Source organism: Stegostoma tigrinum, chromosome 3 (assembly GCF_030684315.1).
Source record: "Stegostoma tigrinum isolate sSteTig4 chromosome 3, sSteTig4.hap1, whole genome shotgun sequence".
Taxonomy (NCBI): domain Eukaryota; kingdom Metazoa; phylum Chordata; class Chondrichthyes; order Orectolobiformes; family Stegostomatidae; genus Stegostoma; species Stegostoma tigrinum.
Window position 1 is genome coordinate 101,522,285 of NC_081356.1, and position 13,983 is coordinate 101,536,267.

The following is a 13,983-nucleotide window of genomic DNA, read 5'->3' on the forward strand; positions in this document are numbered from 1 at the left end:
AGGTAGGGAGGGGATAGGTCAGTCCGGGGAGGACGGACAGGTCAAGGGGGCGAGATGAGGTTAGTAGGTAGGAAATGGAGGTGCGGCTTGAGGTGGGAGGAGGGGATAGGTGAGAGGAAGAACAGGTTAGGGAGGCGGGGATGAGCTGGGCTGGTTTTGGGATGCAGTGGGGGGAGGGGAGATTTTGAAGCCCTCGGATTCTCCAGCATCTGCAGTTCCCATTATCTCTGTTGTCAAGTGTCGTCACTCTTGCCTCTGCTCTGGAGTTTGGCTGGTCTGGTTTTTTAAACTAAGCGTGTAATAAGATCCGGAGCAGAGTGGCTCTCGTGGAGCAGAAACTGTGAATCAGTGAACAGGTTATTGCTAAGCAATTGCTCCTTGATAACAACATTGATGTCTCCTATGAACTTTACTGATGATTGGGAGAAGACAGCAGGGTCGGTAGTTGGCTGGGCTTCGATTTGTCCTGCTTTTCATGTGTAGGACATAGCTGGGCAATTTTGTATATTAGTGGGTAGGTGCCACTGTTGTAACTGTACTGAAACAGCTTTGTTCGAGGAGCAACAAGTTCTGAAGCACTTCTTCAGTAATGTTACTAGGATATTATCAAGGAAGATACCCATGGCAGTATTTAGTGCCTTCACCTGTTTCTTCATATCGCAGAATGCATCAATTTAGATGAAGTCTGGCATCTGTGATCCTGAGGATTTCTGGACAAGCTAAGGTGGTCATCTAATACTTCTAGCTGAGGATGTGCAAATGCTTCAGCCTTCCTTTCTTCCCCATTATTGAGGGGGAGGGGAGTTTCACCAGCATGTTGCCTGCTTTAAAGCAATTCAGCTATGAAGAGAGACCAGATAGGTTAAGGTTGTTCTACTTAGAGCAGCGAAGACTGAAGAGGGAACTGATTAAGTTGTACAAAGTTATGAGAGACATAGAGGGAGAAATATTTCTTTCTAGTAGTTCTGACAATAACCACGTGGCACCGTCTTAAGTGGGATGCAAGAAAGTTAGATGCCTAAAAGTAGAGGTGGGAGCCCTCAAAACATTTAAGAACAATTTAAATGACTACTTTAAATGCCGTCGCATACAAGTCTACAAATCAAGTCCTGGAAAATAAGATTATAATGTATAGATGCTTGATGACCAGATTGGACACAATATACCGAAGGCCTTCATTTTTGTGTTGTGAAAACTGTGATTCCTTGTTGAGGATTGGGATATTTGTGGAGCCTTCTCCTCCTTGCTTATTAGACCCCAATCACTAATAAGCATATGTGGCAACACTGCAGAGCTCAGATTTGATCTGTTGGTTGTAGAATCACATAGCTTTGTCAGAGGAGAAATATCTGAAGAGAAATTTCTTGACCCAGAGAGTGGATGAGTCTGTGGAATTCTCTGTCACGGAAAGTGATCAAGGCCAAAACATCAAATGTTTTCTCAAAATAGTTAGATATAGTTCTTGGGGTAAAGGGACCAAAGGATATAGGGAGAAAGTGGCAACAGTACCGAGTTGGGTGACAACCATGATCATATTCAATGGCAGACCAGGTTTGGAGGGCTAATGGCCTATGACTGCTCCTATTTTCTATGTTTCTGTTTTTGTTTTTGTATCACCTGCTGCTTATGCTGCTTGGCATGCCAGTAGTCCTGTGTTGTAGCTTTACCAGTTTGACACTTTATTTTCAATAGCTGATCCTGCTCATGGCATGCTGTTCTGCCTTTTCATTGAACTAGTGTTGATCCCCCTAGCTTTATGGAGTGAGGGATATGCTGGGTCTGAACATGAGATTGCAGGATGTATTGGTGAGTACAGTTCTGCTGCTGGTGGTCCACAGTGCCTGATGTATACCGAATCTTGAGTTGCTATTTTTGTTTGAACACTGTCTCATGTCTCATTTAGAAAGATGGTAGTGAGAGACAGACAATGTCAGGTGTGATCAGTGTATAGACCAGACTTTGTGTCTACAAGGACTGCATGCTGGCCTCTTCTATGGATACTGTTGTAGACTGAAGCATCTGAAGCAAGTAGATTGGTGAGTTTGAAGTAAAGGATGTTTTCCCACTTGTTGGTTTCCCCGCTATCAACTGCAGCTTCAGTCCAGCTGCTACTTCCTTCTGGACTTGACCAGCTCATCGCTGGTGCTGCTGAACCACTGTTGGTGATGGATATTGAAATCCCCAATCCAGAGTACATTCTGCCTCTTGCTACCTTCAATGCTTTTTCCAAGTGGTGTTCAAGATGGGCAAATACTGATTTGCCTGCTGAGCAAGGACAAGATATTGTAATAAGCAGGAAGAGCATTGGTGATTGGAATAGTAACTTTTAATTGATTTTTCAGCTTTTTCGGTGGCCTTCTGCTAGGTGATACATTTGACTGTGGCTGTTTTATTTGGAATGACTATTTTCTTTCAAAACCAGATTGCAAACTAATACAGATAATAACATAGTAATTGTTATTTACATTACATACCTTTAATAGACTTTTAAAGTTCATAGTCTTCAAATGAAAGAAGAGTCAAACTGGTCTTGAAATGTCAACTTCGTACCTCACTTCACCAATGCCGTCAGGTCAATTTCAGTTTCTCCAGAAATTTCTGTTTTTGTTTTCAATTTCCAGCATCTGCAGTATGTTTGAGTACATTTAGATACTTAATGTTTATAACTAAACCAAACACCAGCACCTCCTTGACAATCACATCATACAGCTGGTCCAGAAAATCATTCTCATACGTGTCTTTCTCTTTTGCATCTCATTAACAACTTAGGTCATTTGATTTCTTGGTTAGTTAACCAATAAATGTACTGGAGACCCATTATGTTTTCTAGATTTTACTAATTGATGTCTTCTATTTTCACTGAGTATCAAAATTTAAATCACATGGGATGTAATATGTGTTGTTATAAAAGTGACATTAATTTGATTATTTTTGGTAACATTTTGGGCTTTTCTTTATTTGCATTTTTCAAAGTGATAGTAAGTAAATTTATTATAACCAGCAAACTTTTCTTTAAGGAATGACAAGAATGATAAGACTGGAGAATCTGGTGTCAATAATAAACTCTCAATGGCACCTTTGCCAAGACGGAAGCGTTTCTCTACCATGCCAAATTTAGCCAAACCCAGGTCCACACCTACGCCTGCATCTACACAACCGTCAAGCAGCGTAACATTAAAATCTCTCGCTCAACAACAAACTTCTTTAACATCTGGAGCCAATATTGCATCTGTTCAAGGTAAAATCTCTCCATCGCAGACCTCTGTTACTGACAAACCACTTCCAAAATCACTGGAGAAATGCAAGCCGCCTTCAGGACAACTTAACAAATTACCAGAAAAGAAAACCCCAATTCCTCAAGTACCTCAGTTTTCTCCAGTCAAAAGCCCTGTGTACAAAGAACCAGCAGTTGGCACCAATTCTGTCCGATCACCTATGGCACGGAAGACATTGTCTTCACCGCTTAAGGAGAGGGTTATCCCAAGCAGCCCACCTACAAAAGGAATTGTACCGTCCCCAAGTCACTCACCAGTCCGTCCTAAGACAGCAAAAATCCCATCTGACCTTGAACGACTGAGGAAAGCTCGAAAACTGCGTGAAATGCTAAAAGAGGAGTTGAGGAAAGAGAAGGCAAGTTTTGAATACATGTTTTGATGTTGTTTTTGTTGACAATTATTTTCAGTAGGAGTTTTGTTGTCCCATAAGGCAATGAAACATACTGCATAGATAATTAGATATATTTCATCCTATTTTAAAGGTATTATAATATTAACTTATTTGCAAAAATGCGATAGAAATTAGGACGAATGACTAGCCCTGTAGGTACTTAACAAATGTGATCCTAAATTTATATCCACAATACAAACAGCAAGCACCTTAGACATCACAGTGTTTAAACTGGCATGACAACAAGCATAAGGTGGCAATAAATGCTTTTCAAAAAGAAAAATCCTGACACTTCTATACACACAAATCCATCATCATAAACATACTATGCTTTCTATGGACTGGTGAGGTCACAGTTAAACTGTTGCATGTTTTTCTGTAATGCATTCAGTGCACCAAAAGTCATCGATAATATTTGAGATTCTTGGAGATGTGTTAATGCATAAATGTGAGTCGTTATTAAGTTAAAATGTTTAAATTAGATTATGCACTCGACATAGTTGTCATTACAACAGTGTCTACTACATTTCCCCTCAAATAGTAGCCTCAGAAATTATACAGCCATTAATTTGCATAAAATCATCACCTAACATTTCCTGTTATGGGTTAGGTGAATACTCCTTTGCTGAAAAGTTGAAAATTGTTTTGCTTTTTTCTTTAGAAGTTCCTGTCTCCATTTCTGTCCCTATCTTCCATGGAGTCCTGCAATACTTCTCTTTTGTGGTGTGCTCCTCCCTCCCCTTTAAAGTCCTGCTAAATGTCTGCCTCACTCCTAGCCCTGGGCCAGCACTTTGCTCTCAGCCTCAATCCTTGGCCCATTTCTGCTTCTTCCCAGGCCTCACTAGCTACGCTTGCCAGTACCACGCACATTGCAGCTCTACTCACTAGGTGATTCTCTCCCATGTTTGCTGCTGATAAATTCCCTATGAACCTATCAGCAGCAGACATAGGCTAGAATCACTCTGTGATTTGGAAGAACAGCTACTGTCCATTTCCTTACACTCTACTTAGCACTTTTCTCTCCTTACACATATAACTGAAATTTCCTGCATGATTTGAGGATTTTAGGGTGAATTTGCCTGCTGGTCCTGCATATTTTTGAGCACTTGCCCCGATTTTAATGGGCCATGATGAAAGAAGGCTGTTGCTGTTCTCTACTCATCCCGTGAACGAATAAAGAAATATTGACAGGTGTTATGAAAGTTCAATCAGACTGTAGAGAAACCTGCTGCTATCTGATGTCTGACCAAACATCGCATCTTCCAAAAGGAGTCTATGGAATTTCTGAGCTAGGTAAAAATGTGGGAGGCTCTTCAACAAATCAGATTGGGGAATCGTCTTTGTATCAGAGTCTAAAGCAGCAAGTGTATAAAATTGAAATTAAATTTAAATGATTTACAGAAAACAAAATAAAGGTTGGGAAACACAGATAACATGAAGGAAAAAACATAAAAGAGAAAAAGTAAAACACAAATTAAAATATTTAGTATTAATTAATTTACAAAGGAATGAAATATCAACTTGTAAAGTTAATTCTTCAGTGCCAAGTACATTGTTTAGCAATAATTAGCAACCTTTTTTTATTCGCTCTTGGGACCTGTTGATGCTTGTGGGTGTGGTGAGAATCAGTTGGGCTGCTTTGTCCTGGATGGTATTAAGCTTCTTGCGTGTTGCATTTACCTAGGCAATTGGGGATTACTCCATCACACACCTGACTTGTGCCTTGTAGATGGTGGATAGTCTTTGGGAAGTCAGGAGGTGGGTTACTTGCCACAGTATTCTTAGCCTCTGACCTGCTCTTGTGTTTATCTGATGAGTCCAGTTGAGTCTCTGGCCAAAGGTAACCCCAAAGATGTTGATAGTGGAGGATTCATTAATGTTAACGCCATTGAATGTCAAGGAGCAGTGATTAGATTGTCTCTTCTTCGAGATGGTCATAGCCTGATATTTGTGTGACGTGAATGTTACTTGCTACTTGTCAGCCCAAAAATGGATATTGTCCAGATCTGGTTACATTTGAACGTGGACTAGTTAAGTATCTGAAGAGTCATGAATGTGCAATCATCGCCGAACATCCCTAGTTCTGACCTTATAATGGAGGTTCATTGATGTAACAGCTAAAAATAGTTGGGCTTAGAATGCTACCTTGAGAACTTCTGCAGACATGTCCTCGAACTGAGATGATTGGTCTCCAACAACCACAATCATCTTCCTCTGTGCCAGGTTATGACTCCAATCAGTGGACAGTTTGCCCCGATACCTATTGACTCCATTTTTGCTAGGGCTTCTTGATGCTTGGTCGAATGTGGCCTTGATGTGAAGGGCTGTCGTTGTCATCTTACCTCTGGAATTCAGCTCTTTTGTCCATGTTTGAACCAAGGTTGTAATGAGTCAGGAGCTGAGTGACCCTGGTGGAAGTCAAATTGGGCATCACTGAGCAGGTGCTGCTTGGTAGCACTGTTGATGACCCATTTCATCACTTTACTGATGATGAAGTGTCGAATGATGGAGTGGTAGTCAGCTGGCTTGCATTTGTTCTGCCGTTTTGTGTGGAGGACCTACCTGGGCAATCTTCCATCTTGGTACATACTTGCCAGTGTTGTAACTGTGCTGGAAATACTTAGCATGTTCTGGAGAACAAGTTTTCAGTACTATTGCTGGAATTTTGCCAAGGCCCAAAGCCTTTGCAGTATCCATTGTCTCTAACCATTTCTTGATATCATGTGGAGTGATTTGAATTGGCTGAAGACTGGTACCTGTTTGGCTGGAGACCTCTGGAAGAGGCTAAGATGGGTCATCCACAGGCACCTGGTTGTGAATGCTTCAGCTTTGTCTTTTACACTTTGTGTCAGGCTTTTGCATTGTTGAATTGTTGTTCATATTTGTGAAGCCTCCTCTCCAGTGAATTATTTCTTAGTCCACCACTATTCATGACTAGACATGGCAGGACTGGAGAGCGTAGATCTGACCCCTTGGTTAAGGGATTGCTTAGCTCTGTCTATCACTTAGGTTTATTCTGTTTAGCATGCAATTATTGCATTAAAAAGTCTAATTCTTGGGTGCAGTAGGTGTAATTTTTTTTATATCTTTAGTTGGAAACAGTTGGAGAAATACTGCATTGTCATGCCTTGCATTGTGCAACACCTCCTGTGGAGGAGAAGGGTATCTCTAGCCTAAATCCTAGCCTTTTCCATTTAATATGTATGCCAACACCCAGAGGTTGCAGTCTAAATTATTCAGCTGTGACACTGAAGTCTGCCTGCCTCTTTATTGCTTTCCATGCAAAATGTATCCCCGAATCAATTAAATGAATGAAGCAGCACACCACAGGGGTGCTGATGTAGTACAATGATGAATCCACTGTAAGAAGTGTCCCCACGCACTATAGTGAAATGTGCTATCACAACAGGGGACATTTGATGTTTCTGTTTATTCTTTACTCCGTACATCATGATTATATTGTGCACTGATATTGTCTCTAACTATTTTCTACTCATGTTGCATTGTTACACAACTTTTCTTTCGTTGCAGAAAGCTCGCAGAGAAACAGTCCCAATTTGGGAAACTGGTAATCCCCCAGAACGTACTAAAATGACAATGAGAGATTTTATTTACTACTTGCCTGATACAAATCCAATGCTGTAAGTGCCTTGATGATATTCTGAATAATATTAATTATCTAATGTTCCTTAGCCTTTTCAGACTATATTCGTTTTCAAGTAGAAATAATATCAAGTTTTGTTATTGTTTCAAAACCTTTTACAGATCTTCATTTGGAGAAGAGAAAAGACCTCCTTTTCCAGTTCTAACCAAAGAGTGAGTATTTTTTCAAATATTTCCAAATAAAATTCTGCATCTTTAATGTTTCTAGAAAGTAATTGATATATTTGTGATTTTCACATGGTTTTCATTTGTGAAGTTTTACCAAAGGATTTCAAAATGAATAATAAAACCCTTTTTGATAATGTAAGTTCTGTTTACTGAGATCTATGATCAAATTAAAAATAAAATATTATGATTGAAGATAAGGGCATTTCTCAGTCATCACCACATTCATTATCGGATAAATGATTCCAAATGCATCAAGATGAAAAAAGAGCCAGTTGTAAAAGAAAATTTTCTTCAGCTTTTTAAGGGAAAAAATTGAATAAAGCTTTCATTGGCACTATAATCAAAAATGACAAAGATGTTAGGCTGTGACATTCACAATGTGCGTTCCTGTTCTATATTGTAGGCCAGAAGTGGGAACCATTAACCCACCAGCAGAGGATGAAGGTGAAGAATCGGATGATGCAGTTTTGGGTCCACGTGTCAAAGTTGCTGAAGATGGCTCTATTATTATTGATGAAGAAAGGTGTGCCCACAACATTAAAACGTTTCTGCTTTAAGTGTTTTATCTTTTCTTCGTTGACTGTTAAGATTTTTAGCACCTAAAATAATTGATGAACGCTCCTTGGAAAGGAGTTTAGCACTTTAATCTGGGGCTATATCCTCTTGTCCAAAATGTGATGTTGCTTTAAGATACATATTGGTTTATGCTGCGGCTCTGAAGATTAAGGGACTTTAAATTGGCTTCACCACCTTGGTGGTGGGAAGACTGTTTGAAAGTGTTGTCTGGGAGAAAAATTACCCATCCCTTGGATAAATGTGGACTGTTTAGGGAAAGCCAGAAGACATTTGTTGAGGTAAACCATGCTGAATCTCTTCTGAAGAAGAATCATATTTGGCTCAAAACATTTGACTCATTTTCCTTATGCACAGATGCTGCCAGCACTTTGTTTTTATTTCACATTTCCAGCATCCACAGCATTTTATTTTTATTCTTGTGTTTAATTAATTTGATTTTTAAATTAAGTTACAGAGAACATTGATTGTGACGTAGTTGGTGTGTATATGGACTTCCAAAAGGCACTTGATAAAACAATCTATACCAGATTTATCAGCAAATTGAAGCCTATGACATAAGAGGGGAAGTTACTGTTACAGCGAAATGTGGCAGCAGAAATGGGCCATTTATCCTCTTCCAGTTGATTCAACCAGTCAATCAGACATGAGTTATCTATGTCTGAATTCCATTTTCCCACCATTGATCATTAATCTCTTGCTACCCTACTTGCACAAAACTCTCCTGACCATGAACATTTCACTTGACTCAACATCTATAGCTTTTTTGGGAAGAGAGAATCAGATTTCCACTATTCATTGATGACACAGCAGAATATAGATAGGCTAGAGAGTAGGGCAGATAAATGGCAGATGGAGTTCAATCGGGGCAAATGGGAGGTGATGCATTTTGGACGATCAAATTCAAGGGCGAACTGTACAGTAAATGGACAAGCCCTAGGGAAAATTGATGAAAAGAGAGATCTGGGTGTTCAGGTCCATTGTTCCTTGAAAGTGACAACGCAGGTCAATAGGGTGGTCAAGAAGGCATACGGCATGCTTTCCTTCATTGGGCGGGGTGTTGAGTACAAGAGTTGGCAGGTCATGTTGCAGTTGTATAGGACTTTGGTTCGGCCACATTTGGAGTACTGTGTACAGTTCTGGTGGCCACATTAGCAAAAGGATGTGGATGCTTTGGAGAGGGTGCAGAGGAGGTTCACCAGGATGTTGCTTGGTATGGAGGGTGCTAGCTATGAAGAGAGGTTGAGTAGATTAGGATTATTTTCATCAGAAAGACGGAGATTGAGGTGGGACCTGATTGAGGTCTACAAGGTCATGAGGGGTATCGACAGGGTGGATAGCAAAAAGCTTTTTCCCAGAGTGGGGGATTCAATTACTAGGGGTCATGAGTTGAAAGTGAGAGGAGGAAAGTTTAAGGGAGATATGCGTGGAAAGTTCTTTACACAGAGGGTGGTGGGTGCCTGGAACGTGTTGCCAGCAGAGGTGGTAGACGCAGACACGTTAGTGTCTTTTAAGATATATTTGGACAGGTACATGGATGGGCAGGGAGCAAATGGACACAGACTATTAGCAAATAGATGACAGGTTAGACAGAGGATCTTGATCGGCGCAGGCTTGGAGGGCCGAAGGGCCTGTTCCTGTGCTGTAGGTTTCTTTGTTTGACATGCTTAAATGTCTTGGGTCTGATTTTAAGATTATACACTATTGTTCAATTTCACCTATCTGTGGTTATCCTCTTGACCCCTTGATTAGTTAGATCACCCCTCAATAATTGGAACACAAGGAAAATACAAACCAAGTTTATGTTCCCTGTCCTTTTTAGTTGAACCCTTCAGCAAGAGATTGCTGAATCTGTGGAACTCATTGCGACAGAAGGCTGTGGAGGTTAGGTAATTTAGGGCATTTAAAATAGAGATACGTTCTTGATTAGTAAGAAATCAAGGGTCATGGGGGAAAGGCAGGAGAATGGGGTTGAGCAACATAATCAGCTGTGATTGAATGATGGAGTAGATGTGATAGGCCAAATGGCCTAATTCTGCTTTTTTTTATGGTATTGTGGATTCTAAGCCTTGGTATAAAATTGGTACATTATTTTTGTTATACCTTTTCCATTTCCTGAGACTCTGTTCTCAGAAATGAGTGCAGTACTCCAGAAGGGGTTTAGTCAGCAGTCTGCATTGTGCACCATCAGTTGCTCAGTTTTGAATTCAAACTGATAAGTTTAACCCTTAAAGCCGCACAACGATAAATGAAAGAATATGCAATGATAGTTCAGGACAGAATAAAGTAGGCTGTGATTTGTAGTGAAGGAATATCATACAGCATTATATTAAGTTGCAAAAATTTTATATTGACTTTAAATTTATTTGTTTTTTTCTAAACAAAAAATAGTTTAACTGTTGAGGTTTTGAGGAAGAAAGGACCTATTGTTGAAGAAAATGATCCCATTTTTGAACGTGGTTCTCAAACAACTTATTCCAGTTTTAGGAAGAGTACACATACAAAGCCATGGTCTAATAAAGGTATGTATGAGACTGGTTTATTGGCTTATTTTTTTAAAAAAATTGCTTTAGATGTTTAAACTGTAAGAAGCAAAACCATTGAAGTTCATTCTTCAGACTGTACACCTGCATCGTTTTACTTCCCCTGATTTAAAAAAAATGCCAAAATTAATTCCTAGAATGCTCTGTTCCAATTTGATGATCATCTGGCCAAGTCAGATTCTAGAGTGAAACCTGACTTGGCAGATAATAAGTTTAATTTTGCACTGGTTAATGTGGTGGCTAATCATTGAACATATTCATATGAGACTGCCCATGTTTTTTAATGCAAGGAAACAAGTATTTTTTATAAACAACTTGAAAACTTTTAATAAACTCTGGCAGCTTGGAGACTACACAAACTGAAGCCCCTGATAGGTGAAAAGCTGCCCTTCTGAACTAAAGACAAACTAAACTAATGGCCCCAATCTGTTTTCTGTGTATCTCATAAACTCAGCAAAATCCATGTTTTGTTAATTAGGACTAGAGGTATTTTGTGAGGCACTTAACTGAATCCCATTCTTTCTTGGAAACTATGTATTTAAGTCACAATTCCAAATGACTTTATGGCCTTTTTTTTCAATTAGTTACCTCTACCGAATTGAAACCAAAAGCCATCTGCCTCAATTTTAAAAATCTAAATTTCTCAAACAATAATAACATACGCCTTTATCACAATACTAAAAATTTCTATTGATCTGTAAAAAGGGAATAAATAAGTTAATAAAGTGAACATTAGTCCAATAGTGTGATTTTGGGAATTAATAATGGGAAACAATAATGTGACAGATGATTTAAACTGGTATTTTGTATTGACCTTCAATATTGAGGATACAAGTAACATTCTAAAAGTTGTAAATTGGGATATGGAAAGAGAGGTGAGAATGTCAATGTGTAATTTTAAGTATTATATAAGTAAATTATAATCACTGGGGCAGTAGTACTGGGAAAATTATTGGGAGTTGCTAGCTGAGAAACCCCTAGGTCCTGGAGGGCTACATCGTATGGCCTTAAAATAAGTGGCTAGTGAGATTGTTGATGCATTGATTGAACTGTTGATTGATTTAAACCTATTTGAAAATTCTTCCGTTAGTTTGGAAAATAGTAAATGTAACCCTTTTATTTAATAGGGAGTGAGACAGAAAGCAAGAAGCTATAGAACTGTTAGCTCAACATCTATCATAGGAAAATGTTAAAAGCTATTTCTAAAGATGAGATAAAGAAAAAGCATGCTAACAGTTCAAGAAGGCAGCTCACCGCCGCCGTCTAGAGGACCATTAGAGATGGACAACACATGTTGGTCTTGCCAGCAACACCCACAACCCGAGAAATGTGGGGAGAAAAAAGGTTTAAAAATAGCTGACAATCTTGTTCTAAGACTTTGGCACAGCATCCCACATAGCCTGCATATTTAAAAGGATGCTAGTAACTGGTTCTAAGTTTATGCATGCCTGTATTATTTTGTTTTGTATTGCATAATTTTTGTTTTTTATGAAGTAATTAATCATTTTGCCTAACAATCTGTTAATTTTCTTTGTACTGTGTTTGTTTTTTTTAGTAAATTTGTAAATTTTAATTCTTTCCAGAAACAGACATGTTCTTTCTAGCAATCAGTATGGTTGGGACAGATTTCTCTATGATTGGTCAGTTATTCCCTAACAGGACAAGAATAGAAATAAAGGTAATTTCAATTGACTACAGAACTATTTTCTGAATTCATCAAGTCATTTATATACTCAAAGATGGTTGACCCTTTGCATGTGCCTTGTTTGGTATTTCAGCAGCTGCAACAGGGCATTGTCCTGTATATAAAAACAAATCCATGTTGCTCAGTTGCAAATTGGAAGATGATGTAAGCATGCTTATCAGTATCAACACGGTTTATGAGAAGTAGCAGACAGTAATGAAAAAAACTTAATCACTTTTACATAAGTGAAAAATATTTTTTATTAACAGTTTTTTTTCCACAGAACAAATTTAAACGTGAAGAAAAGTTGAATTCATGGAGGATTGACAAAGCATTCAGTGAGTATGGTAGTATTTAAATGGACTTAAGGTTTTTTTGTTTCAAGGTGATTTAGACATTATTGCACATCCATAAAACGTATACGGATAGCCAAGTAATGTGAACACTAACAACATACCTGGAGAGTTGCGAAATGTTATAGAAGCAACGAGGTCTTCTGGGGCAGTGGTAACCTCCCTGTGTTTGTGCCAGAATCTCTGGGTTCTAGTTCCACCTCAGAATTTGATAGGCACAGAAGTTGTGCTGTAATGCTACTAAATAAGTTGATTATCAATTTGTAAATCCTTCTGATGTGTCCAAGGTAAATGGGAGAGTTTCCTGGTTGGTCAGAATCATATAGTTGCTACAGTACAACAACCTTCTTTGAAATACTTCACATGCAGGTTCTTGGCAGGAGTGAGTCTTTTCCTTGGTTGGAGAGACAGTTACCATACCTCCAAAAAGCAAATGTCATACTACTTTGAGTGTTAAAGATTGGGAGAAAATGATCAGTAAACAATTGTCCTGTTAAACTATGCTAATTTTACAGAAGGCTTACTGTTGGGCTGGTTTTCCAAACTTGTTTGCTTTGTTGTATCAATAGATTCCCAAGTGATCCACTTATGTTATTGGCCTAGTGTTTCTTTTAATTACAGTAAACACTTTCTACTTCGGTTCTATTCTGCTTGGTATTTGGATGTTTTAGCATGTTACTTTGTAACCCATCACTATCTGTTTCTTATGGATGGTATTTTACTCAGGTACCTTTCAATCTCTTCTTTGTCACATAGAGGAGAAGAAACCACTTGACCTGGATTTTTTTGGAGCGTTACTAAACCGAGTTTTAGAAGCAGAGTCAAAGAGAAAGAAAGAAAAGGATGAGAAGACCAAAAGTCAAGGTCCAAGAAAGCCATCTAGGAGCAAACGGAACAGGAAAGGTAGCATAGTTTGATTATACTTAATTACCAATTTGCAAAGGCTGTTGTGCTATGAACTAGTAAAGATGGTAAATATTACTGTGTAATGTGGATTTTGTATTTTAAATTCAATACATGATATTGTTATATTCATTAACATATATCTTTTTTAATTTTTTGGCACCTTTTGCCTTGAACCAAAGTTGAAAATTAGGAGCGAAACAACAAAAGTTTAAATGTCTTCTCCTTGTTTTTTTCATATATGAAAGTCTGTTAATATAATGTGAGAAATCACACGACCCCAGGTTATTAGTCCAACAAATTTATTTGTAAACACAAGCTTTTGGAGCCTCTGTCCTTCAGGTGTTGGTGACAGAGTTAGTGTTAGACACAGAATTTCTAAGTAAAAGATCAAAGGTTCACACAGCTGATGAGGATGTGTTAACCAAAC

At 38.6% G+C, this 13,983-nt stretch overlaps 1 protein-coding gene across 2 annotated transcripts in view; it reads left to right on the forward strand.

The window, feature by feature from the left end:
* The first annotated feature begins 7,201 nt into the window (after positions 1 to 7,201).
* LOC125451072 (transcription factor TFIIIB component B'' homolog) overlaps positions 7,202 to 13,983 on the forward strand; it is a 64,270-nt gene continuing 57,488 nt past the window's right edge. For both annotated transcript variants that reach the window (XM_048527776.2, XM_048527777.2), the window contains exons 1-7: positions 7,202 to 7,307; positions 7,432 to 7,482; positions 7,901 to 8,020; positions 10,462 to 10,592; positions 12,197 to 12,291; positions 12,581 to 12,635; positions 13,407 to 13,553. In XM_048527776.2, the coding sequence (XP_048383733.2) occupies positions 7,258 to 7,307; positions 7,432 to 7,482; positions 7,901 to 8,020; positions 10,462 to 10,592; positions 12,197 to 12,291; positions 12,581 to 12,635; positions 13,407 to 13,553 (649 nt within the window). In that variant the 5' untranslated portion in view covers positions 7,202 to 7,257. The remainder of the gene's footprint in view (positions 7,308 to 7,431; positions 7,483 to 7,900; positions 8,021 to 10,461; positions 10,593 to 12,196; positions 12,292 to 12,580; positions 12,636 to 13,406; positions 13,554 to 13,983) is intronic.